The 27,517-nt window shown below is 46.2% G+C and overlaps 1 protein-coding gene across 1 annotated transcript in view; it reads left to right on the forward strand.

Moving 5' to 3' along the window:
• Positions 1 to 26,979, forward strand: part of KIF5C (kinesin family member 5C) — a 158,106-nt gene extending 131,127 nt beyond the window's left edge. Inside the window, exons 22-26 of the mRNA XM_055398476.2 lie at positions 4,386 to 4,457; positions 7,098 to 7,202; positions 9,044 to 9,260; positions 10,356 to 10,469; positions 25,311 to 26,979. Of these exons, the coding sequence (XP_055254451.1) occupies positions 4,386 to 4,457; positions 7,098 to 7,202; positions 9,044 to 9,260; positions 10,356 to 10,462 (501 nt within the window). The 3' untranslated portion in view covers positions 10,463 to 10,469; positions 25,311 to 26,979. The remainder of the gene's footprint in view (positions 1 to 4,385; positions 4,458 to 7,097; positions 7,203 to 9,043; positions 9,261 to 10,355; positions 10,470 to 25,310) is intronic.
• Positions 26,980 to 27,517: the final 538 nt, after the last annotated feature.

Below are 27,517 nucleotides of genomic sequence, written 5' to 3' on the forward strand. Positions count from 1 at the left end.
AGTTTATCTGTGCATACCTTTCTTGAGTATCATTTTAAATATGAAACTTCCTGTGGAAACATGAGCGCTGTAGAATTTATTCCCTAGGTCTTGGCATAGTGACTAACCATCCAACCATCCTTAGGAGTATAACCCTGGAGTCCTGATGAGATTTAAACTCAACTCAGTGTCTGCAGTTTTGCCGCCTCTTGCACATTGCGCTTACTTCCATTCAACAATCAGTGGGTGTTTGTTGAGCACCTGCTAAGGACTGTTTCTTTTAGGTGCTTGGGTTGCCTCAATACACAACAGAGAGAAGAGGGTGGCCCTTGTGAAGCTTTACTTGGGGAAGACAGACAGTGAACAGTAAGGAAGTAGATCGTGGTCTACATTAGATGGTTATAGAAGGGGCACAGGATACTGGCTGGGGGAGGCCCCACTGGGAAGTAACATTTGAGCAGGAACTTAAATAGGAAAACGAAGGAGCCATGGGGCTATCTGGAGGAGGAGCCTGTGCCAAGGCCCTGAGGTCAGCCCACGACCCACATTTGGGAAACACCTGGGAGAACAGTCTGTCTGTGGCCAAGAGGAGAGGCGGGGTAGAGGGTAGGTACAGAGAGGTCAAGACAGAAGGGGAGCCAGGCCAGATTCAGCCTTGAGACCTGCAAGGTTTGTGGCAGAGGAGTGGCAGGTCCGCTTCCCTTTGGAAGAAGGGCTCACCATGTGAGATCCTGGTTGCTTTGCTCTGGCCTACATATGAATTCATTGGGTTTGTCTCCTGGTTTGCTTCTGTTTTATTTGCCTTTGGGGATGGCTGCCTGGTGCCAAGGGCTCTTGAGCCCTTCAGAGTGCCATACAGCCTGTGTTTGAAGACAGACATCCCGACATAGTCTCTAAATCTGGTGAAAACACATCCAGTCGTTGCACACGACATGTTGTTTAGATATAGGCAAGCATACTGGTTCCATCCATATGTCATATGAACTGTTGTGGGCCTGAACCTGAATCCAGCAATCTGGTGACCCCAGACTGGAAGCAGGTGGTTGATCAGGGCTGGACCTGAGGTTGTGCTTGGGCCCCTGGGTGAGAGTTGGCTACTCCTCAAGGCCAGATGGTGGCTTGAAGGGCACAGACCGTTCAGGACAGAAGTAGAATGACTCTTGAGAGACGTTGGGCCTCTTGAACCTGGTGGAGAAGGCAGTGGACAGAGCGGCTGTGGGGGAACCTGAAATGAAGCCATGAAGTTACTTTATCTATGTCTGTTTTCCTGGAGAAGGATACTCATAATCATGGATAGTTTATAGCAATTCAGAAAAATATGGACCATTAAAATGTTCGTATATTCCCACCAGCCGGAGGCCAGTATTTCAGTGTCTTCCTTTACACTCACGCGCGCTCTCACAGTCCGCCGCCTAGCACACCTTTCACGCTCACAGTGACTCTCACTGTGCGCCCTCCCCCTCTCATGGTCGCACCCACACCTGGGCATAGTCACTTGCTCTCTCACTCACACGTCTTCACGCACACTCACACCCCCAGGTCCCCACACTCACAGGCACTGAGACACTCAGCACGTCCCCATCACATGCTGACACTCACATGCAGTCGCCCGTGGCCACCCACACATTCTCACTGGCACGCTGTCGCTTCTGCTCACTCACTCACAACCCCCCTCATGTCCACTCACAGACACTCCCTCCACGTACTCTCTGTCCCAGACTCACACGATTTCTCTCTTTTATACTTACCTGTGAGCATGTTATTTTGCTCTGTTGAATACATTTCTTTTTCTGTTTTTTTGGGGGTGTGTGTGTGTGTGCTCAGCTTGTGGAATCTTAGTTCCCTGACCAAGGACCGAACCTGTGCCCCCTGCAATGGAAGCGTGCTGTCCTAACCACGGGACCACCAGGAAATTTGCTTGAATATGTTTTTAGCCACACATTTTCCTCACTAGCCTCCTCAGATCCACTGGTTCGCCCTGCCACACCGATGTTCCTACCCTTGCATCCATTCCGCACCCCCACCCCGTACACACACTCAGACACTCAGTCCCTCACGCGTGGACAGACCCGCCAGGGCAGCCTCCCACGAGCTCTCACTCTCCGTCCACGTGCACGCGCATACATCACACACACACACTTTCCGTCCCTGCGCTGGAGCCCTGCAGTCCGTGCGTCTAGACGTGGCTGTTACGCTGACCCTTCCCTCACGTCCTCCCCACGCCGTCAGCGTCCCTCAGAGGTGGCTCACTGTCTTTGGCTGACCCTTCCTGATCCGTCCTCAGCTCAAGGCTGTTCTGCCTCCTGGAGTGTCTGGGAAAGGTCAGGGTGGGACCTGCCACGAGGGACCAAGGTCTGTAAAGCCCACTCCAGGGGCAACATTTGGAAAGGCCAGCCGGCCGGTGGGGACGTCTCTGGGACCCCAGGCAGCCCTCTGGCTTTAACAGGACACTTCTTGTGGACTCTGGGGCTAGACCCCTCCTCCCCCTGCGTTGCTGAGCTTGTGTCTGCACTGCTCTGGTCCCACCCTCGCTGTGACAGGAAGCTGAGCACTGACTTTTACATGGAGAGCAGCACTCATGCTGGGAGAGACCTGAAGGAAAGCAGTCAGGTGGAGGAAGAAATAAATCACGTGATGGAGGAAGCCAAATGGGAGCCAAATGGGAGCCCCAGGAAGCCAAATGGGAGTTGCCTAGGCATACATATATGGCTTATCAGCCATCTCCAAGGTCGAATTGCCTGTGTTAAACTGTTTATGGGAGTTACCTAAAACCAAACAAGAATGAGAGAAAGTCGCCAAGCTCAGGACTCTGGATTGTTTGGTGTTTGGCCCCGAAGAATCGCCTGGCCCTTTGACAAGGCACCTAGATCTTCTCTTCTTGTTTCCCTGTGGGGTGCTGTTTTTCATGGAAAGTATTTTCTGTGATTATAGTTCAGTCATTAATCAACTACCTGAAGCAGGAAGGAGAGCTCGCAGAGCAGAGGGCCAGGATTGGGCTCCCGGGGACGGAGACGCAGACAGCGCGGCCGTGTCACTGACAGCATGGAGCTGTCCCCTGCCCCCGACACCTGCCAGCTGGCGGCTCAGCCCCAGACATGCCTTGTGTGCATGGTGTTCCCAACAGCAGGCCCGCTTGGCCTCCTGCAGAAAGTAATTTGCCTCATCTGAGGAGGCAATTGACTTTAGGTGCTTTTTATTTCAGCACTATTATGGAATTGGACCCAGTAATATTAACACAGAACCTTTATTCCCAGAAACTTATTGTTTCCATGGCTTTGGAGCCTATTTTGCCCTTTTTTTCTGTGAGCTTCTGTTAGTTCCATACCTTGACATTCTGTTTGAGAGTAGGTCCGTTTTGACAAATTGAAAAATACAAATGCGCGTGTATTTCTCTCCTCATAGGAAAATATTTTTCACAGAACTGGTTGTAGGTCTTGTGGTGAATACGTGGAGACTTCAATGGAAGGAAACATTTAGGTTTTCTGACTTTGTTATCAGAGGGCACCAGGTTTGACTCAGACCTTTGTCTTAGCAATCTAATTCCTAAGTGTTCATTAGTAGAAAATAATCCTAAATGAAGGGGGAAAAAATGCTCCCAAGAAGTTAACTATAGGAAAGTTATAGCATCAACAAAAGAAAACAGTAAAGGCCCAATGAAGAAATAGCTGCCAACTAGGATGCATCAATAAAGTAATACTAGCTAATATTTATTACTGAACACTTACTATGTGCCAGAAACTGTTGTAAGAGTTTTATAAGAATAATCTCATTTAATCTTGATAACAACAATTATGAGGCAACTACTGTTTTTATCCTCATGTTATAAATAAGAAAGCACAGGAAGGTTAGATACTTTGCCCAAGGTCACCAGGTGGAGTGTCCATTAGCTCAGTGATGTGAGACAAAAAAAGCATATTATGGACCAGGGCCAGAGGGGTGTGGAACCATGAAAAATGTTGGTCAGCTAGAGTGGGAGAAATTGTGGCTAACTTTTCATTAAAATTTGTTGGCATTTTGTATAATGTGTACACAATAAATTAGAGTGAAAAGAGTCCATTCTGTTATAACGTAGCTCACTAGGAATTTTTACGAGAAAGCTTTCAAGTTTTCGCAGTTAAAAGGGAGGGAAAAGGTTCTATTTAAAACAGAGCAAACAAGCAGGCTTTGGTCTAGTTTCCATATCTTTGTTTGAGTTCCCAGGCTCTGTACCTTGGGGTAGCCCTGGGAAGATGCCGGATGGAGGGGAAGGACACGAGGGTGGGCAGGTCACAGGAAGCGGAGGGCCCCATGGCCTTGCCAGTTGGCTTGCAGAGCTTTGTGGAGGCATCTGGGGTTGATGGTGTGGTGCCGATGGTGTCATAAATTGTGTGCCCTCACTTAAGTGGTGTTTTAACGATCTCTTCCAGTCTCGAGAACTGCAGACTCTGCATAACCTCCGTAAACTCTTTGTCCAGGATCTGACTGCACGGGTTAAAAAAGTGAGTTCTAATTCGTGTGAATGGGGTTGAGGAGAAACGAAAAGTTGGCCCAAAAGAATCCTTTTCAGTTGCTTAAATCATTATCACTTGCTCAAATCCTAGCTGGTTTAAAAATTACTTCATACCAGAGAATGTGATTAAAAGAATGTGCCAGAGGGGGGAAAATACTTGGGTACATTTTTCCATCTGACTTTTCGTTCTTAGTGAAAGGAAGCTATCATCCTTTCCTTGGCCTTTATTTCAAACGAACACATATTTATCTGGTTGCAGTGTGAAAACCTCTGAGCGACGCAGGGAAAACCCAGAGGATTCTCGATAGACAGTGTGGCCCTAAGCCTGGTGAATGATGCCAGGAACCTGGAAACGCCAGGGGCTAGACCCTCCCGTTTTCCCGTTAGGAGGCTGCGAGGGCCCAGGTCAGAGTGTATGAAGCACTTTAACATCCCGTGTTTTGCCTCCTGTCCCCAGCAGCCACGTAATTGGTCCTTTGTGCTCTGTTTTATGGTTGTGGAAATGGGCTCCACTGTCCTGAGATCACAGAGCTGGGGAGAGCCAGAGATAGCCAAGTCTGAGCATTTTGTGCCACATGCAGTGGTGATCTTGGGGAATTGCCGAATGGTGAACCCCAAGAGCAGCTAACAGAGGTCTCAGGAGGGAGGAGGGAGAAGCAGCAAGGAGGCATTTGAAAAAGTGATGGATGAGGCGCAGTGAGCATACCCAGAGGTAACAGGATGACAGGTGTATTTAAGAGTATGTGTGGGGGTCTGTGTGAAGGAGCCTGGGAAAAGGGACGAAGTATATTATTTAAGGGGGGGAAAAAAGAGGAGGTGGTTGATAGGGTCAGATCTGAGAGGATAGAATTGATAGCAGAGAAGAGTATATATGGCTTGGTAAATGGAAGGGACACACTTTCCCAGAGAGGAGAAGTGGAGAAACCAGACATTAGCAGGGAAATATATGACAGGGGAAGAGATATGTTCAACGACTCTTAACTTTCTCAGTTAATGTGGAGAAGGAGGAAGAGAATGGGGAGCCATGGAGGCTGGAGGAGGCTCGGGCAGCTGTGAGGGATTTACTGGAGATAAGCAAAAGGATACTAAGCAGTGGTGGGAGTGTCCAGATGAGGTTCAGAGCATGGATTTGCCTTGGGACTTGGAAGCGTGGTTCTAGTGAGTTTGGAGGGCTGGAAATCAAAATAAGGAAAGAGGGTGGAGAGTGATGGGAGATTTCAAGGCCTGAGTGGCAGGGATCAGGAAGGTAGGTAGTGACCACAATCATCAACACAGAAATGATCAGAGGATCTGGACTGGGGAATACAGAGAGGCCAGAGCAGCGGTGATGAAGGCAGAGACCAGAGAGATTATGATCAGGGCTGGAAAAGACTCAGTTAGGGGGAGGAAGTAGTCCAAAGAGGATGCAGAGCTTGAGACCGGACTTCATGGTGTAAGACTCTCCAGGGAGGATCTGCTCTTAGACCAGCGGTTCTCAAAGTGCGGTCACCTGGCCAGCAGCACTCGCATCACATAAGAACTTGGTGGGTGTGCAGGTTCTCAGACCCACCCTGGATCCACTGACTCAGAGCCGCACTCAGAGCCTGCGGTGAGTGAAAGTTGCTCAGTCGGGTCCGACTCCTTGCAACCCCGTGGAATTCTCCAGGCCAGAATACAGAAGTGGGTAGCCTATCCCTTCTTCAGCGGATCTTCCTGACCCGGGAATCGAACCGGGTCTCCTGAATTGCAGGTGGATTCTTTACCAACTGAGCTATTAGGGAAGGCCCTAGAACTTGGGACCAGACCAAAGACTTGGGTGGGGCCCAGCAATCTGAGTTTTAACAAACCTTCTGGGTTTAAGAGCCCTGGATTTAGATCCAGGAGACTGGTTTGAGATGCTCGTATGGCCACCACCTCTCAGAAAGAGTGATGATATCTTTTGTAATCAGACAAAATAAGCATGTTTTACTATTTTTAGACTCCAGGATGTGTTTGTTCATGTATTTCCCGACTTATGTGGCCACTCAGCATGGAAGTGTTGGGAGAACAGTGCTTTTGTTAATCTCAAGATCTGATAAATTTCGAGTGTCAGTCCAGCACAGCACACAGATGCCTTGACTGGTCTGGGATGGATTCGTTAAATAATTTCATGTAGCTGAAAGCTGAAGGGACAAGCAGAGACCATGGAGACTGCCTAGTGGGACCACAGACATTTTCCCACAGCTTGATGACTCATTATCTCACTTGTGATGTTTCAAAATCAAATTTAGGTCTTGGGCTTATGTTTTCCCATTAGTTCTTCTTAATGAGTTTTGAAACACTTCCTTTTGAAAAGAAAAGTGTCTGTTTACCTATTTGCAAGGGAGAGGTATATTCACAAAGAGAACTGTATTTAATCTGTATCTTTCAAAAATAGATTGCAATATTTTTGGTCAGCTATCTAAAAAATAGCATGTTTGATACTGATCAGGGAATTAATTGGGAAGACTGTTGAGTCTCAATTTCTAGAACCTCTATTTTCATTTTCAGAATAAACCTTTAGTGGGATCGGGGATTTCTTCCCAAAGATATTTAGAGCGGCTCTTCCACATGATGCTGGGGGTTGGGCAGTTTGGAGGCTGATTCTGCTGACCCCCTTGTGTTGATGCAGAGCGTAGAGCTGGACAGTGACGATGGAGGAGGCAGTGCTGCCCAGAAGCAGAAAATTTCCTTCCTGGAAAATAACTTGGAGCAACTCACCAAGGTTCACAAACAGGTAGGAGGGTTGTGCCAGCTTGCCCCCGCTTCTCCTTCTCTCCTGGAAAGACTCCAGGCTCCAGTGAGGGAGGAGCTCCGATACGGAAGGTAAAAGGGCTATAATGTCACCAGAGAACATCAGTGTCAGAAGGGACCTTGAACTCTTAGTCTTCAGTGACTTCCTTTGTATATAAAATACTTTCTTTGATGGAAGCCAAATATAAAGAATTGAGTGTGAGCTCTCTGGGGTTTGAGGAGCAGGGTGTTCAGTCGTGTCTTTTCATTCTGCCTCCCTTTCCAACCTCTGAGCCCAGCTGGCCTCGGTGTGTCCCGTGATGCTTTTGAGGACACCCTGTGGACCCAAAGATTCCACAGAACACAAAGCAGATGACACTGAGCTGGTTTAGGTTTCCTGTTTCTAGAGACGAGAAACAGACTAGGAGGGGACGCCACTGGCTTCATCTCACAAGTGGAAGAACTGGGGCCAACACCAGCCCCCTCTCTGCTCTGTTCTGTTCCTTGGGCCTCCTCTCAGGTTCCCCCGACACCCTGGAGTTTGTTTAGAGTGACAGAGAGCAATAACCATGTCCAAACCCACTGATGATTTAGGCAGGTTGTCTCCTTTCTGTTTTTTAAAATTTGCTTTTAATTGAAAGCTGGTTTCTGTCATACATCAACATGAATGAGCCATAGGTATACACATGTCCCCTTCCTCTTGGCCCTCTCCTTTCTGTTTAAATGCTGAAATGTTCATGATGGTTTCCCCTAAATCCTCAAGATTTGGGATCTAAAAAAAATGGTTTAGCTTTGCATGGACCACATACTCTAGGGGATGTCATTTCTCTTTGACTTGTTACATGCTCTTCAACGATACTGATGATGGCACTTTTGCCCAAAGGGAGGATGACAGATTCAACGTGGTTGAAGTCATTCAAGCAAATTGTTGATGAGAAACAGAAAAGCAGAAACTGCTGGGGACTTGAAATGGAGCCCTGAAATTCATTAATTATTATTCATGAATTCCGTGAATATTTATTAAAAACCTACTCTGTACCGGGTACTGGGGCGGGGCTGGGACTGGGTTGGGAGATAGGGGCAAAGGAAACAGGTGTGGACCTAGCAATAGTTCAACCCATACAGCACTTCTGATTTTCAAAACTTCCTGATCCAGTTGCATTCCCACAATGGTCCTTTTATGTAGTATATGGACTTAATAGTGGTTGAATGACTCACACCTGGTCAGATGACCAGGAAATAATAGAACTGGCTTTTGGCCCATCCTTAACCTAGGGTGAGTCTGTTTCTATGGAATTGAGAGCCTTAGATCATAAAGAATGAGCAGTATTCCTGAGTTACTTAGACCCTGGGTACATTCCAAACCTTGTGCTGGTGTGGACAACGTGTCCTCTCTGAAGGAGGCCTGCAGAGAGCTCTAGAACATGAATGCCTTTCATAGAGCATGTCTGAACTGACTTCACGTTTCTTCGCTTTCACATGCCAACATCGGAGAAGTCAGTTTTCTCCTTCAAGTTCCCTCTGACTCCTCAAACAAAAGAAGAAGCAAATCCCACCCAAGCCCGAATGTTTCCCACAGTTGGAAATGGCTTCTAATTCTAGCCTACTCCCCTCTCCACTTTCTCCAACCTGTGAATACTGTGTTTGGCAAATCTGAGTCTCAGGATGTGGGATTTTTATTCCCCTCCAGTGCTCCCAGAGTTTATGGTCTTATGCACTTTCCAGAACAACCTGGCAGGGGGTGGTGGTTCTAACTGCTCCTTTGTGGCCTTCTTAGCCCCCAACACTGGGTCTGCTGCTCCTGCCACCCCTTCCAGTAACTCCTCACCTCTCCCTTCCCTGCAGCTTGTCCGGGATAATGCAGACCTGCGCTGTGAGCTGCCCAAGCTGGAGAAGCGCCTGCGCGCCACAGCCGAGCGCGTGAAGGCGCTTGAGAGCGCTCTGAAGGAGGCCAAGGAGAATGCCATGCGGGACCGCAAACGCTACCAGCAGGAGGTGGACCGCATCAAGGAGGCCGTGCGGGCCAAGAACATGGCCAGGAGGGCTCACTCAGCCCAGATCGGTACGTGCGCCTGCACCCGGGCCCTTGATATAAGGCGAGGGCTCTGCAGGCCAGATGTCCTGTGCAGGCCAGTTGGGGCCTCCCAGCACCCGGCGTCCATCCTGGGAAGATGGGATCGCCAGATGTGAGCTTCCTTGAGATTCCAGAGGACATGGTGATCTTCAAAATTCCGAGCTGAGCAAAGAAGCCAGCCAGCTCTGGCTGCAGGCAGAGGGGTTTGGCTGTAAACGTACACTCTCCCAGAGATACATGGCTTGCTCAGCAAAGCATGAGGGCCCCTTGTGGTCTGCACCTGGCAGAACCATGAAGGAGCTGCATGTAGCTAGAAGCCTTAGGGAGAGTCTCTTGCAAGTACAGGTTTGGAAATACCCTGGAGAGAGCCAGGCCTGGCATCAGTGAGTGCATGGGGGGTTGGACATCCAGCCCCTTCTATGCCTGGATTTGGATGTTCTACCTGCAAAGACTGAGATTGTAGCTGTTGAGTCATAGTTCCTGGAATAGAGCCATAGGAGGAAAAGAGATTTAGGGATGATCTCTAGAGAGCATTGTTTTCTTCTTCTTAGATGGAAATATCTCCAATAATATGTAATAATATTTCTTATCAGATACTACTCTGCAGATGTTTGGGAAACCAGCAACTCCTTGTTTCTAGTTTTAAGATCATAGAGTTGTGCTTCACTGCATTTATTGGATTTTTATCTTCTGAAACCTGTGGACCTCTTCCCCTAAAAATGCATCATAGACCGAATTCTGCATTCAGTTTTAGGGAGATGCTGTTGGAACTCATCAGGACCTACAGATCTGCCTCAGATAAAACTGAAAGTCTGTTGTCTCTAATTTTCATTAATCAGAATTGAAGTAATTGATATATAAGGCCTCTTTGTCTCCTGAATACTGGGTGGCTTGGATTAGCTAAGTGTGCTAATAGAAGGGCAAACCTCCTGTCTTCAGAAAAGTCTGGTGGCTGATAAGAATTGCAACATTGATGAGAAGATTGTGCCTCTTGGCTTTTGCATGTGACCAGGAGGTATCTGGATGCAGCTGTTTAAGCCCTTTCTGAATGTCTCTTCTCTCTTTTCTGTCGGTTGGACACAGCCAAGCCTATCCGCCCTGGACACTACCCTGCATCATCTCCAACGGCGGTCCATGCCATCCGAGGGGGAGGAGGCGGCTCTTCAAACTCCACTCACCACCAGAAATAAATATGAAGTGAGTCCCTGGTGTTGGGTGGCTTATGTCTGGGGCAACACCAGGGCCTCTCCTCGCCTCTGCCAGGAGCTTGGTCCCACATGTGTAGAGAGCTCAGCTCCGCCTAGCACATGCCCTGGGACTTCAGGTTATTGGGGGTTTGTGTTTACCCCCAACTCAGTCTAAAGCCTTCGGGTCTTCCAGCTCAGGCCACCTAGTGCTGGGACCCTCTGGGGGTGGGGAGGGCGTGGTGAATGAGTCATGCCAGCCTTCTTTTGTCTGTGGGACTCCCCTCTGTAGCTGGCATCCGCAGTGGCATTACCTGTTTGTCAGGTGCTTTTGCCCAGAGCAGGCAGACATGGGTGGTTGCTCTAAGTTTCAGGAACAGAACCTAAGAAAGAGCCAGATAATTGAAAGTCACATGTTTATAATTACTATCTGAACTCAACAAATGGGGTTTTAAAGAATTGTGCAAATTTTCATCTAGTTAAGTCTGGACCACTTTTTTTCTTTGAGATGCTGGTCTGAAAACTGCTTTTCCCACAGTCCGCATGCCTGACGTGGCTCTACAATGTCAGCACAAAGGAAAAAAAGTGCTGTGCTTGAGAAAAGAGGCAGTACAGGCCTGTCCTCTTGTGCTTGAGGGAAAGAGTTTACTGGTTGGGCAGGGCAGAGAGACAGCTTGGTGGTCAGAAAACTCTGTTTAGAGAAACTGACTTCATGCCAGTAACTCATAGATGGGAAGAGGTGGCTCCTAATGCTGACTATGGAGTCTGAAAGCTCGCAAAGTGGGTGAGCTTGGTGACAAAATCACAGTGATCAGGGGCAAGTCAAGAAAGAGTGGGTCCACATCTGGCCTTCCCTGATAGCTCAGTTGGTACAGAATCCACCTGAAATGCAGGAGACCCTGGTTCGATCTCCAGGTTGGGAAGATCCCCTGGGGAAGGGAAAGGCTACCCACTCCAGTATTCTGACCTGGAGAATTCCATAGGATTGCAGAGTTGGATATGACCAAGTGACTTTCACTTCAAGGCAAGTGAAGATGAAGGGCTGGAGCCCCCACTCACAGGCTATGACAGTATTGTTAAGGCTCAGACAAAACTTCCAAGAAGGAGCTTTCGTGTGCCCTGCCCCAGCAGCATGTCAAGGAGCAGGATACACCATGCCCATGGCAGGCAGTGTGCCCTCTGTCTTCTGCCGTATTCTGGAAGGGTGGATGGGAAATTATCTTGGTGATGGGTCACCCTATTCAGATGTGATCTCTGCTTTTAATCAGAAGTGAAGGCAAGCCACTCCAGTATGCTTGCCTGGAAAATCCTGTGGACAGAGGAGCCTGGCGGGCTACACTCCCTGGAGTTGCAGAGTCACACATGACTGAGTGACTAAACAACAACGAAGTAAAACTGGATGTTAAAAAATTATTTTTGACTGCATCTTATGGGTGTTGGGGTTGACACTTGAAGGGAGCTGTAAGAGCAAATTGGGCAATTTAGTACAGAGAGCCTAACGGTGGTTCTCGACCTTTGTGTTGAGATCAAGTGTCAGCATCACCTAGCACCCAGAGACCCAGGCTCCTTGAAGTAGCGTAGGGTTTGGACCTTCATGTTTTCACCAAGTACCCCAGGTGACTTTGCCTGCCTGCATGCTATCACTTCAGTCGTGTCCGACTCTTTGCAACCGCATGGACTATAGCCGGCCAGGCTCCTCTGTCCATGGAATTCTCCAGGCAAGAATACTGGAGTGGGTTGCCATTTCCTCCTCCAGGGGATCTTCCCGACCCAGGGATCAAACCCATGTATCTTGTGTCTCCTGTATTGGTAGGAAGGTTCATTACCACTCACACCACCTGGGAAGCCTTTGAGACCTGGTAGGCTAAAGTATCCGAAAGTGGCTTATAGGGGATGGATGTTTATTTCTCTGTCACATGAAGGACATTTGAGGGTGGTCTGTCGCTGGCTGGGGGAACTGTCCAGTGACACTGTCCAGTGAGGTGCACTGTCCTCAGCAAGTACCTCCCTTCCTCACGGTCACCTGGGTGACTTCTGCAGTCCTAACTGGAGTGCCCGTGCTCCATGTTAATATGTGACATTTGTTTTTCTCTTTCTGACTGACTTTGCTCTGCATGACTCTGGGTTGATCCATGTCTCTACAAATGACCAAGTTTGGTCCCTTTTTATGGCTGAGTAATATTCCATTGTGTGTGCATACCATATCTTCTTTATCTGTTCCTCTGTGGATGGACATTTAACTTGTGCTGAGCAAGCAAAGAGAGCAGCTGGGGAGAGGCGGAAGCAGCTCATGCGGTTGAATCAGTTTCCTTTAAGTTGCCCTTTCAGAGGTGACGTCCAGCTCCAATGCCTGCACCCCTCTGACACAACCGAGACACACGTGATCACATCTGCTTCAGGGGAGGCTGGAGAAGGTGGTCTTTGGCTGGGTCCATCCCTGCCCCAGATAAGAGTAGTGTCCTCTTTCCTGGAACGATAAGATGGATGTTGGATAGGCAGCCGGCACTCTGGTTGTTCTTTTTTTAAAATTTTGTTTGGCTGTGCTGGGTCTTAGTTGCAGGGTATGGGATCTTAGTTCTCTGACCAGGGATCAATCCCTGGCCCCCTGAATTGGGAATGTGGGGTCTTAACCTCGAGGCCACCAGCGAAGTGCCCCCAGCACTCTGTTTATTGAACACACACTCTGCAGCATCGCTGTGCAAGATGTAATATCTCTATCACCCATTTGGTGGAAGCACCATGTTAGTGTGTGTGCTTGGCTCCAGCAAGCTCCTAAGGAATACACCAGCCCAGGGATTCTGGCTTCAGAGACTGCTCAGTGGAAGGTGCCCCTCCTCGGGCACTCCCAGAAGGGCCTGTGAGACCCACTTTTATGTAAGATACGCACAACCATACGGTGGCCAGCCATCACCCTAAGACCTTCAAAGTGTAGATGCACCCTTACCCAGCATGGTGATTTGTTTCTTTTGTTTCTAACTCAGAATGCTAAGAGTGGTTTTGATGATTTTATCTGAAATTGGAACCTTCTCCACCCACCTTACTATCTATTCATATGACTCCCATGGCTGAGTGTTCTCACAGCGTCACCAAACAGACCCCATGCAAGTGTCAGGGTGGCGGAGGGGTTAAGGGCTTGACTTTGGACAGAGACCTGGGTCAGGTGTCAGGCATTTCACGTTCTTAACCTTAGAGCCAGTCTTCTCATCTGTGAGATGGGGAGAGTCCTTTCCCTGGGTGCTGCAGTGAGTTGAGGGCTGAATGAGGTCATGCTTCTGAGCGGCTTGGCACATAGCGAGTGCTCAACAAAATGGCAGCTGTGGGAGAGGTGAACGGTGCAAGCTTGGCATGAGGTGGGTGGTTAATGAATGCTGGTTTACCTTACCTTCTCATTCTCATAGTTGTTGCAAACAAACCCACTCCAGCGTTCTTGCCTGGAGAATCCCAGGGACAGGGGAGCATGGTGGGCTGCCGTCTATGGGGTTGCACAGAGTTGGACACGACTGAAGCGACTTAGCAGCAGCAGCAGCGATAGATTATAGCCACTAAGTGGAGAAGGCTGATATCTGAGTATCCTGTTTGGTGCTGTGACCAGATATAAGGGGTTTAAAATATACTAGCATGTATTTATCCCAATATTATAAACAACGTTGACTATTTTTATGAAAATAATTGGGCATTGGTTAGTGGAGTAAAAAAAACAAAAGGATGATAACCAATGGAGTAGGGAATTATAATTGGAACTGAGGAAATGCTGATTAAAAATAAGCTTATTTAAAAAAATAATTGGAGGAAATTCCCTTGTGATCCAGTGGGTAGGACTCTGCTTACTCTCTGCTGAGGGCCTGGGTTTAGTCCTTGGTCGGGAACTGAGGTTGCACAAGCCTCACAGCATGGCTTAAAAAATAGAAATATGGAATTTATTTATTAGGTGGACTAAAACCTTTTTGAGATGATCTTTTTTGGGTTTTCCTGGTGGCATTGCAGGTAAAGAATCCACCTGCAATGCAAGAGATGCGGGTTCTATCCAAAGGTCAGGAAGATCCCCTGGAGAAGGGAATGGCTACCCACTCCAGTATTCTTGCCTGGAGAATCCCGTGGACAGAGGAGTCTGGTGGGTTACAGTCTATAGAGTCGCAGAGAGTTGGATATGACTGAACGACTGACACTTTCTGCTCTTTGGATGCTTGTTCTGAAGTATGTCTGTCCTGCAGCAGTGGTCTCAGCTGCTGATCTTCCCAGCCCTCCTGTTGGAGCCAGAATGGCACCTTCATACTCAGGCAGCATCTGGGTCCCTTTGGGATTTCTTTCCGCTTCATTTCAGGATGTAGAGAATATAGTCACAATGCATCTCTGGATTTATGCTCAAAGTTTCAGAACCGTCGAAGAGGCCAACATGTGGAAATCAAAAGTACCCGGGACACTGCCAGCTTTGATCTCATATTAATATCTGGAGGCCAGGGCTGCCTCAGCAGGATTGGGACCAGCTTTTTCAAGCTCCAAAGCCGGACATGGGGCAGCATGGTGCAGCAGAATGAGGACACGGGGTGTGGAATTGGCCACATGTGGGTTCCAGCCCTGGCCTTGGCTCTGTTCTTTTGTGACATTGGGCAAGTTGCTTGATTTCTTTTAGCCTCAGTTTCCTTATCTGCCAAATGGGATCAGGCACTTTATACTTGCTCCGTACTTGCTTTAACAGTAGAGAGACAAAGGCTCTGTTCTTGTGTACTGACACGCTTGTCGGGGAGAGAGAGCAGATAAAGAAGGTAACTGCAAATAGTGATCAGTGTTCTGAAGAAAATAAGAACAGCTTAATGAAATAGAGATTGGGGACACTTATTTAGAAGAGGGAGTGACTTTTGAGCTGAGAACTAAACGATAAGAAATGGTGACGTGTGCACAGATACTTGCTGGAAGGTTGAGTCCAGATTGTGGACGTTTGAGGAACCACAGGAAGGCTGATAAGGCCGGAGCACAGGGAACAGGGCGGAGTATCATACTTTGGGGAGGGAGATGGAACCAGATCAACTGAGGCTGAGGTGAGCAGTTTAGAGTGTAAGCTAAGCCTGGGGTTCACTGGGGCCTTTGGGCCTGGGAGTGGTGGGACTGGGTTCATGACGAGGAAAGGTCTGCGAGAGCTGGCCTTTGGAAGGATGGGGTGGGGTGAGAATAAGTGCAGGGGACTCCCCTGGGGGTACTATTGTGGATGGCCACTTGGGCAGGTGTGGGGGGAGTGAGCTAGGTGGCAGTAGCAAGTGGTCAGAGTGGGCCTGTGTTGGAGAGCTGAGGGTGGAGGGGTGAGGAGGAGGGGTGGGTGCGAATCAAAGGTGGTTCCTGGGCTAGGGCCCTAGCAACGAGGTCAACATTGGTACCTTTTAGCAATGACTGGGGAGAAAACGGGCAATGCAGGTTTCATGGAAAAGAGAGCTTGGTGGATCATGAGATGCCTCTAGCTCACCATCAGGCAGGTATGTTGAGTAGGCAGAAACTGGCAAGCTCAGGTGAGAGGTCAGGGCTGAGGTCACAGAGAGTTATGGCCTGTGGATTGTGTTTAAGGTCATGTATCTGGGTCTGGAGGAGGTCACCTGAAGAAAGGGTGGATAGAGGCAGAGTGTGAGGAGGGTTTGACCAGATCGGGGGGCTGGCCAATGGAAAGGGAAGAAAAAGGAGGTAGCAGAGATAAAGGGGCCTGAGGAGGAGAATGTTAGGTTCAGGGAGGCAGAGTGAAGCCCTGGCTCCTAAGGAGAGGTGGTCAGCTGTGCTGAAGGCTGCCCAGAGCTCCAGGGAGATAACCACAGAGACGGATGGTTGTTTGCAGGCCTGAGGACAGAAATGTCAGCTTTAGCACAAGGGGGCAGCATGGAGCAGAGTGTGGGGATGGGGAAATAGGGTCAGCACCTGCTTGAGGCTTGGAGTTTCGTTTGAAGCAGCAGAGAAATGGAGGGATGTGAGATTAAGATGGGGTTTGCATTTTTTTTTGGCTGAACTCCACAGCATGTGGGATCTTAGCTCCCTGACCAGGCATCGAACCTGTGTGCCCCCAGCAGTGGACATGTGGAGTCTTAACCACTGGACCAGGGAAATCCCAGCTTTTCTGTTTTAAGATGGCAGCTATTACAGCTTACTTATACGCTGATGGTAATAATCCAACTCAGAAGGGAAATGGATAACTTCGGAGCCGGGAAAATTACAGTACAGACTATTGGCTTCCTGTGAGTGGGTTTGATCTGAACATAAACAAAGGCAACGCTGTACCCAAGGCAGAATAGATTCTGGTAAATGGGGCATGCAGGGAGGTGAAACCGGAGCTCACCTTAGTGCTCCTGTGCAAGTAAGAAGTCATCTGCTGAGAGGGTTGGGGGACACGGGGTTGCAGACTGAAGAGAGGTGTGAAATAGGCCTTTTGGGTAGTGCTGAGGGCTTATTCGAGCCCCTGTGTTTGATTAAGGTAGACACTGTTTCGATAATTGTCCAGCGGCTTGGCACCGAGGGCCCTGGAGCCAGGATTGCTTCCTTTGCTATGCAGTGGGTGCTGGTTCCAGTAGGTCCACCAGATGGCGCCAGTGGGGCATTACTGAAAGCTCGGCCGTTTCCTGAAAGTCTTTTTTTGGCAGAATCCATCGTTTTTTGGTTTCCCTCTCTTATTTCTCAAACTTGAGTAGTAAATAGAGTACTTTTAAGGAAATAAAATTCTCACAGATTCCTGTAGTTAATTTAAATTATTTTATTATAGTTTTAATTTTATTTATTATTTATTTATTTATTATTTGAGTTCAGTTCAGTCGCTCAGTCGTGTCCGACTCTTTGTGACCCCATGAATCATAGCACGCCAGGCCTCCCTGTCCATCACCAACTCCCGGAGTTCACTCAAACTCATGTCCATCGAGTCGGTGATGCCATCCAGCCATCTCATTGTCCTCCCCTTCTCCTCCCGCCCCCAATCCTTCCCAGCATCAGAGTCTTTTCCAGTGAGTCAGCTCGTCGCATGAGGTGGCCAAAGTATTGCAGTTTCAGCTTTAGCATCAGTCCTTCCAATGAACACCCAGGATTGATCTCCTTTAGAATGGACCAGTTGGATCTCCTTGAAGTCCAAGGGACTCTCAAGAGTCTTCTCCAGCACCACAGTTCAAAAGCATCAATTCTTCAGCGATCAGCTTTCTTCACAGTCCAACTCTCACATCCATACATGACCACGGGAAAAACCATAGCCTTGACTAGACAAACCTTGGTTGGCAAAGTAATGTCTCTGCTTTTTAATATGCTATCTAGGTTGGTCATAACTTTCCTTCCAAGGAGTAAGCATCTTTTAATTTCCTGGCTGCAATCAGCATCTGCAGTGATTTTGGAGCCCAAAAAAATAAAGTCTGACACTGTTTCCACTGTTTCCCCATCTATTTCCCATGAAGTGATGGGACCAGATGCCATGATCTTTGTTTTCTGAATGTTGAGCTTCAAGCCAACCTTTTCACTCTCCTCTTTCACTTTCATCAAGAGGCTTTTGAGTTCCTCTTCACTTTCTGCCATAAGGGTGGTGTCATCTGCATATCTGAGGTTATTCATATTTCTCCCGGCAATCTTGATTCCAGCTTGTGCTTCTTCCAGCCCAGCGTTCCTCATGATGTACTCTGCATAGAAGTTAAATAAGCAGGGTGACAATATACAACCTTGACGTACTCCCTTTCCTATTTGGAACCAGTCTGTTGTTCCATGTCCAGTACTGACTGTTGCTTCCTGACCTGCATACAGGTTTCTCAAGAGGCAGGTCAGGTGGTCTGGTATTCCCATCTCTTTCAGAATTTTCCACAGTTTATTGTGATCCACACAGTCAAAGGCTTTGGCATAGTCAATGAAGCAGAAATAGATATTTTTCTGGAACTCTCTTGCTTTCTCCATGATCCAGCGGATGTTGGCAATTTGATCTCTGGTTCCTCTGCCTTTTCTAAAACCTGCTTAAACATCTGGAAGTTCACGGTTCACATATTGTTGAAGCCTGGCTTGGAGAATTTTGAGCATGACTTTACCAGCATGTGAGATGAGTGTAATTTTGGATTTATTATAGTGCAAATTAAAAAACAGTGTACACTCCTTAAACTGGTAGATGTTCCACAACTATCAAGTTGAAAAAGATTTATAAAGTAGATTTAAAAAGTCAAAAATCCAAATCACCAACTGTTACTAGGCTTTGCTAGGTTAACAATAACAGTCTTTTGCTGAAAATAAAGAGCAACATGCAATGTGACTGTAGTATGTATTGCATTCGGTGGAGTTCGTCCTGTGTTTCAAGACATGACCGTTCTTTCACCCTCTTTTTCTGTTAAAAATCACTGCAGGATCACCCCTCGCTTTCAAGTCGTTCTGTCTTTTCATGGCTGGAATGCCTCATCTTCCCATTGTCTGGATTTAACCTGAAGGTGATAAAAGCTATGACGAGAAGCACCAACTTGGTTTTGGCATAAAGCAGGGGCTGAAGTTGGTTACAAGGTAGTCAGCTAGATAATCTAGAATATGCACATATTAATGCTTCAGATTTTCATGGCAAGGAAAGCATACAATTGAAAAAAGTGAAAATGAACCAAAGACCTCAGATGCCTTTCAGTGTTGATGTAGCTGAACACTGTCATTTTGAGGACTGTACACACACAGACACACATATATCTCAGGTCTAGAAATTATATCCTATTTAATAAAGTTTTGATACACTTTGATAAAATATTAAGCAAAAACATGGTGGTAGAGCCAGAAGGCACTAACTGGGCTCTTGAGGTACATTTGAAGACACTTTTTTTTTTTAATTAACCACTGTGGTTTCATATTTTGAGGCATAAAGAAAATAGCTTTGGAAAAGCACTTCTGCAGTTTATAGCAGGGTTACCCAGGTGAATGTCACTACAGAAAGCCACTGAAGAGCTCAGGAGTCTGTCCTGGCCCCTTGGCCTCTAATTTATGTGACATTCCCTGGATCACTGATAGTCATTGCAGGGTAGTGCTACCTCTTTCTGGTTTTCCTACTTCAGGATCTTATTGTGAGTTTATTTGTTAATTGTTTTTCTTTCTTTTTCTTCTTTTTATAAAAGTTTCTAAGTGTTTTATTTATTTTTTAATTTAGTTTTTATTTATATTGGAGTATGGTTGCTTCCTTGGTGGCTCAGATGATAAAGTATCTGATTACAATGCAGGAGACCTGGGTTCGATCCCTGGTCCCAGAAGATCCCCTGGAGAAGAGAATGGCTACCTACTCCAGTATTCTTGCCTGGAGAATCCCACGAACAGAGGAACCTGACGGGATACAGTCTGTGGGGTCGCAAAGAATTGGACATGACCTAGTGACCAACACTTGCACTCTTCATAGCTGATTTACAGTGCTGTGGTAGTCCTCAGTGAGCCCTGCGTCCAGCTTCATTCGACATCCTGCAGAGAGGCAGAGGGACCCATCAAGATCTTGACAACCTGTTAGTGGGGGATCCTGGTCTGAGAGCTCTGATCTGCTCTGCAGCAGTTCCCAAGGTTCCTGACCTTAGGACCTTTGACATTCCTAAAAAGCTTGCAGAACTCAAAGAGCTTTTATATTAATATTTCTGAGTTGTATCTGCCGATTGGTATATTAAAAATGGAAACATTTAAAATAGTACTTCTATTAACAAATGCCATTTTTCATGAAAAGTAATAATTTTCCAAAACAAAAAACTTAGAATGGCACTGGTTTTGTTTTGTTGTTGTTGTTTTTTTTTTTTTTTACAGTTTTTTGCAGATCTCTTACTAAGCTTAAAAGACAACAGTCGGCTTCTCACATCTGCTGCAGGCCTTCTGTCTGCTGCAGTTGGGTTGTTTCAGTTTAAGTATATGAAGCAAATCCAGCCTTGTCGCTCCAGACAAGGTTCCTGTCTGTTTAACAGCTAAAAAATCCATGGCATGTAGTTATGACCGTAGTACCTTTATTACGGGCTTGTGCTGGGAATTAAATGAGATCATGTGAAAGTAGAGTGAAAAGTCAATAGAATATCTGGAAAAAATTAGACCTTGACAAATTAGACCATGAATGTTATGGTCGTGGGGACAGGCCTAAAAGAAGTAGGTGAAGGCAGGACCTGGGGGAGAAAGGAAAGAAGTGACTGCAGACAGCACTGGCGTAACATGGGACTTTGAAACTAGCATTGTTGCCTTCCAAGGGAGGGATCATGGAGGAGCTGAGGGAGAGAATTCCTTAATTCATCTCTAGCACAGTCACCGGACTTGACTCTCCTCAATGGTACACTTCTCAGAGTTCCGAATCCAGAGCAAGTAAAACTCTTCCTCAACAGCAGGTTGCACGAGTGCCCCTGTGGGACAAACTTGGTTCTGTTCAGCGGTGGTACGTCTGGTACAGCTGGTAATTCTTAGAGTGTGGGGACTGAAGTGTAGAAAGGCAAAAGGAAAGATAAAATTATGTACTATTTGGATTAAGCATAAATCCATTGCAAGCAATTGCAAAAGCCAAAGTTGGTGGGGGGAAGTCTCTAACTGCTCCTTGCAAAACCCATATATAAATAGTTTCTTTCTTCAACCTTCCCCACCTCTTCTAAAGGAAGGCGATTTTATTTCTTGCTCAATCTGGTCACACATTGCCACTCTGAGTTACTATCCCCAGTTGTGCAGAGGCCCACGGACAGTCAAGTAGCAGGCTGCTTGGTTCAGTATGCTTTTAGGTGAATGAGTGGCTCCTCTGAACCATCGGAGGAGGGTCAACAGTGCTGGGTTCTCAAGATTCACCAAGCCGTCTGGATGGCCAGTCTCTGTTCAGAACAGTCAGAAATGGTTTTTTTGGGGGCTAACCCACTGGCCTCTATTTGTTATATCCGTCTTCTCCCCGGAGTTTGTCAGAGGAGGGGAACATCCAGGTAGTTAGGGGATGGATGGGAGTCTCCAGGCCCATCCTTGGGCCTGGGGAAGAGACTCCGTTGGCTTACGTGCCCACGAAGGTCTTTAACTCAGGTTGAAAAGGTGTGCCTCTAAGTAATGAAGGGCGTTTTCTCGGTAGAGTCGCTGTGCTTCCTTTCAGAGCCCCTCACAGTCTCAGTCCCCTCTCGCCCTACTAGAGGCGGTTAAACGAAGCAGGCTGGGCCTCCTTTGCGGCCCCCCATTTCTTCCAGACTGTTAGCCAAAACATGCAGCAGCTTGAACACTGAGGGGAGCTGGGGGATTTGAATGAAAGGCCTTCTGTGGAAATTGTGTCGCTTCATGGTCCGCTGGAGTTACTGAGGCCGCCCCGTAGAGTTTGTGTGTCTAACGCTCGGCTCTGTCAACACGGGTAGGCTGCAGTCATCATGTGAAGCCATAATCCTGCGTGTAAAGTATGTGCTCAGTCCCTCCTGCAGGCACGCAGGACACGCATCTCATCTGACCAAGGTGACCCATGGATGATTCTGAGATCAAATGAACCTGCAAGGAAAGTGAAATGGGGATTCCAAAGGTACTATTTAGAAAGCATTCTTGAGCCTATTGGTTTTCAGCTCAAAATAGATTTAAATAACGACTATGCGACGATAGAGTTTTGCCAAGAGAACGCACTGGTCATAGCAAACACCCTCTTCCAACAACACAAGAGAAGACTCTACACATGGACATCACCAGATGGTCAACACCAAAATCAGATTGATTATATTCTTTGCAGCCAAAGATGGAGAAGCTGTATACAGTTAGCAAAAACAAGACCAGGAGCTGACTGTGGCTCAGATCATGAACTCCTTATTGCCAAATTCAGACTGAAATTGAAGAAAGTAGGGAAAACCACTAGACCATTCAGATATGACCTAAATCAAATCCCTTATGATTACACAGTGGAAGTAAGAAATAGATTTAAGGGTCTAGATCTGATAGATAGAGTGCCTGATGAACTCTGGATGGAGGTTCGTGACATTGTACAGGAGACAGGGACCAAGACCATCCCCATGGAAAAGAAATGCAAAAAAGCAAAATGGCTGTTTGAGGAGGCCTTACAAATAGCTGTGAAAAGAAGAGAAGCGAAAAGCAAAGGAGAAAAAGGAAAGATATAAGCATCTGAATGCAGAGTCCCAAAGAATAGCAAGGAGAGATAAGAAAGCCTTCCTCAGTGATCAATGCAAAGAAATAGAGGAAAACAACAGAATAGGAAAAACAAGAGATCTTTTCAAGAAAATTAGAGATATCAAGGGAACATTTCATGCAAAGATGGGCTCGATAAAGGACAGAAATGGTATGGACCTAACAGAAGCAGAAGATATTAAGAAGAGGTGGCAAGAATACACAGAAGAACTGTACAAAAAAGATCTTCACGACGAAGATAATCACGATGGCGTGATCACTCACCTGGAGCCAGACATCTTGGAATGTGAAGTCAAGTGGGCCTTAGAGAGCATCACGACGAACAAAGCTAGTGGAGGTGATGGAATTCCAATTGAGCTCTTTCAGTCCTGAAAGATGATGCTGTGAAAGTGCTGCACTCAATATGCCAGCAAATTTGGAAAACTCAGCAGTGGCCACAGGACTGGAAGAGGTCAGTCTTCATTCCAATCCCAAAGAAAGGCAATGCCAAAGAATGCTCAAACTACCGCACAATTGCACTCATCTCACACGCTAGTAAAGTCATGCTCAAAATTCTCCAAGCTAGGCTTCAGCAATATGTGAATTGTGAACTTCCAGATGTTCAAGCAGGTTTTAGAAAAGTCAGAGGCACCAGAGATCAAATTGCCAACATCCGCTGGATCATGGAGAAAGCAAGAGAGTTCCAGAAAAACATCCATTTCTGCTTCATTGACTATGCCAAAGCCTTTGACTGTGTGGATCTCAATAAACTGTGGAACATTCTGAAAGAGTTGGGAATATCAGACCACCTGACCTGCCTCTTGAGAAACCTGTATGCAGGTCAGGAAGCAACAGTTAGAACTGGACATGGAACAACAGACTGGTTCCAAATAGGAAAGGGAGTACGTCAAGGTTGTATATTGTCACCCTGCTTATTTAATTTATATGCAGAGTACATCATGAGGAACGCTGGGCTGGAAGAATCACAAGCTGGAATCAAGATTGCCGGGAGAAATATCAATAACCTCAGATATGCAGATGACACCACCCTTATGGCAGAAAGTGAAGAGGAACTCAAAAGCCTCTTAATGAAAGTGAAAGAGGAGAGTGAAAAGGTTGGCTTGAAGCTCAACATTCAGAAAACTTGAAGTCCACCCCTCCCTTTTTTTTTCTTTTTTAGGTATAATTACTTTATGATCTTATATTAGTTTCAGATGTTCAACATAGTGATTTAAAATTTTTATAGATTATACTCGATTTATTGTTGTTATAAAATACTGGCTATTATTTCCTGTGCCTTGCAATATATCCTTATAGCTTATATTTTGCATGGTGATTTGTACCTCTTAATCCCCTACTCCTGTGTTGCCCCTGCCCCTTCCCTCCCTCCACTGAAAATTACTAATTTGTTATCTATATCTGTGAGTGTGTTTCTTTTCTGTTGTATTTACTAGTTTGTATTTTTTAGACTCCACAAATAAGTGATAGCATACAGTGTTTGTCTTTCTGTCCGACTTACTTGACTTAGCATAATGCTCTCCAAGTCCATCACCCATGTTGTTGCAAATGGCAAAACTTCATTCTTGTTGATGGCCAAGTAGCATTCCATTATATATCTACATGAAGTTTTTAGAATCAGAAGAGCATTTGGGTTTTTCTTAGTGTCTGTCACTACTTGTGTATTCCTTAAGGACGAGGCTGTACCAAGCTCTCCTGTCACACACTCCCCACCCCACAAGCACCATGATCTCTGCACGAAACCCACAGGCAGGACCCCAGACAGACTGGGGCTTCCAGCTGGTGTGAGGAGGTTGAGCCTCTCTGTTTCTTGCTGAAAGTAGAGTTCACAGCAGTTGGTCCAAAGGCTGACGAAGGGCTGGCCTCTGAGTCAGAACTGGTCACATTTCATCCAGGAGACTCGACAGTGATCCGTTGAACATCTGGTTGGACATGGAGTGACATCAGAGAGGGCCTACTACATAACTTCATCACCCTGGGGAGACAAAACAATGTCTTTCAGGACTGGGAGTCTCTGTCTTGAGAGAACTTGGCTTAAGGGGGTATGTTTGACCTGCCTGGATGTCTTTAAGTGCTGGCAAGTGAGAACTGGTGTTTGAGTTCCCCCAAGGAATGAAAAATGAATTCTGTTTCTCCAAACATCTGTAGTTTCAATAGACACTGACTTTTGGAAGACATTATGAAAAGTGGAAGTGTTAGTTGCTCAGTCATGTCCAACTCTTTGTGACCCCATAGATTGTAGCTCACCAGCCTCCTCTGTCTATGAAATTCTCCAGGCAAGAATACTGGAGCAGGTAGCCCATTCCCTTCTCCAGAAGATCTTCCAGGGATTGAACCTGGGTCTTCCACACCGCAGGCAGATTCTTTAGCATCTGAGTCATTAGGGAAGAGACTATTGTCAGGGCTAAATACTTGGAGCAAAAGCACTAGGTAGGAGGCTGTGCTGTCCAGTAGGCTCACTGCTCACCACACAGGTGACTTCTGAGCACTTGACTTGTGGCCAGGTCCACACCAAGATGTATGGAAAGTGCAAAAAACACACCAGTTGACAAACACTGGCAAAAAAGACTGTCAACTGTCTCAGTAGAAATATTTTAATGTAAAACATCTCAATCTCTAATAATTACTTATGTGGCCACCTGAACATTTATTAATAAAATTAAATGTGTGGCTCACATGGTATTCCTGTTGGAACAGCTCTGGTCTAAATATCTAAAATTAAAACTTTTTTTTTCCCCCTAAAGAGTGAATTTCTATTGTGTTCTCTAACTCCTATGTTCTTTCTTTGATTCTCTTTCAACAGATATGACTCTCCACGTAGCATGTCAAGGACTTCATTAATCACCAGTTCCTCTATTTTTCTCCCTCCTACACAGTTTCCATTTTCTTTTACACTTGCTTACCCCAGCCATCTGCAGTACACCGGTTTCAGATATTTGAGCTGTATAGAGTTTCTGTGTACAGATGCGTGCTTGGACTTTTCTCAAGAAATCTGAAGGGAACGCTGACAGAAGAGCCACTTACTCCTGGGACCCATTGCTCTGGGCTTGGGCCTGGGGCATTGGGTGGTCCCTGGGTGGTTCTTGGAGACTCGTTTCTCGGCAGCCATGTCCCAGCAAACACCACTCCCTGAGGGGCAACAACCAAGTGCCGTGGAGGTGGGGACTCCTGCTCACCATCACAACCATCTGGTTTCCTGTAAAATAAACACATTACTTTATATTTTTAGGGAACACAAAAATGCTGCTATTGGGTTTAAAATTTTCATTCTGAACACTTTTCCAAAACAAGTCACCCCAAAGATGCATTTTGAATACCCTGGTCACATCTTTGGATCTGTAAAATACACCTTTTAGTATGGCATCCTTTAAAATGCAAAGCATATTTGTTCAAGGCAGTAAAACAATCTGACAGTAGCAATGCAGACAGTGTTCACGCAGACACATCTATGTAAATGCAAAAAGTCACAGCACTCACCTCTGAGCTGCTGGTTACTGAGCCTGCAGTGACTAGTCTCAGCCAGCCCAGGTAAAACACCATTCCTTCAGACGTGTTGAAAATGCTGCAAAGTTGGATGAGTGGAAATGGGGCTGCCTCCCTCCTCACTTCCTCCTCCCTGAACACAGGAGCTCGCTTCGGGGATGGCCTCTTCTCTAGGGAACCATCGTAAGCTTGATGGGGATACTGCTGATGAAATCCACGATCGTTCCAGCAGTTGAAAAGGAAGCCCTAGAGGGAAAGTGACATATTTTTGTGCCTATGAATAAGTTGTATAAACCCATCCTTACTGACTGTTTAGTTGAGTTCTCTTTGGCAGTGAGCAGATAGGTTTCTCTTAGGCAGAATTTGAAGAAATCAGTGTGGGTGGATTTTTCAGCTCAGCTATCGTTTTATTCAAATACATGACTCTAAAGGTGGTTCAACTTTTATTTCCAATTGTGTGTATTAAAGTGATCGATGTCCAAGTGGTAAAGTTTCCAGGGAAACTGGCAAGGATTCAATTCAGTTGGTCTCATGTGCTGCTACTTGTTTGGGTAAATCTGAGGGTTAAGTCAACGATGACCAAACCCATCTCACTGAAAGAACTCATCCTATGCTTGTGCTGACCTGGGATGAGTGAGCTGGTTCTATCCCTGCTGTTTTCACCATTGGAATGAAATTATGCCAGGAGAGACACAGCGCTTTCTCATTGCTGGTGGGTGGGAGACAGTTCGTGTGTGTGTGCGTGCATGCATGTGTATAAAAAGCACTAAAGACCAAGTTGATTTCCAGACTCTTTGTGTAAAATGTCCCTAACCAAGCAAAGCTGCTTTGACTTAATTTATTTGTTAAATGTTGCACTTTATGTGTGTTTTGTTTTGAGGGGCAGGTAGTAAGGCAAGAGAAGAGGATGAATTCCACTGAAGTATTTATTTCAAAAGAATGACAGGTTTGCATTCATTTACATTACTAAAGCTTCTTGTGTTTGATTTTTTTTTTTTTTTTTACATTGTTGACAGTGCTCCAGTGCTATTTGCCATCTGACAGAAAGATCCTTGTAGAGCAGGTTTGACAAACCTTATCAGGTAATAAATAACATATGCCATAGATTATAACCTTGCTGTTAATATGGTTGCCTCTGATTTTAGAAGCTAAAATTGGTCCTTGAGAGGATTGCCAGTTAATAAACTGTCATAACCACTGATGAGGTTATGCTGTCTTATGCAACTGTATAACTCTATGTTTGGAAATTGAATAAAGGTGAGGAATTCTTCCTTTTGGGTTTTCTTGGTAATAGATTATTTTAGATTCTTTAAAAAGTCATTTTTCCCTGGGCAGCCCCTTTCTAATTCTAAAGGGGTCTTTGACCTGTTCATGTTTCGGAAAGAAACATTCACTTGTAGTTCCATATTTCTTGACTTCTGTTAGGGATTCACAGAATTCAGTTCACTTTTATTCACAGAGAAAGTTGGCTTTGATGTCTCTTAAAGATGATTCTGCTAGTTGCTGATCAGCCAGTCAGTTCACCTA

The sequence above is a fragment of the Moschus berezovskii genome, chromosome 2 (genome assembly GCF_049115385.1).
Source record: "Moschus berezovskii isolate FMDL1 chromosome 2, NW_MosBer_1.0, whole genome shotgun sequence".
Classification (NCBI taxonomy): Eukaryota; Metazoa; Chordata; class Mammalia; order Artiodactyla; family Moschidae; genus Moschus; species Moschus berezovskii.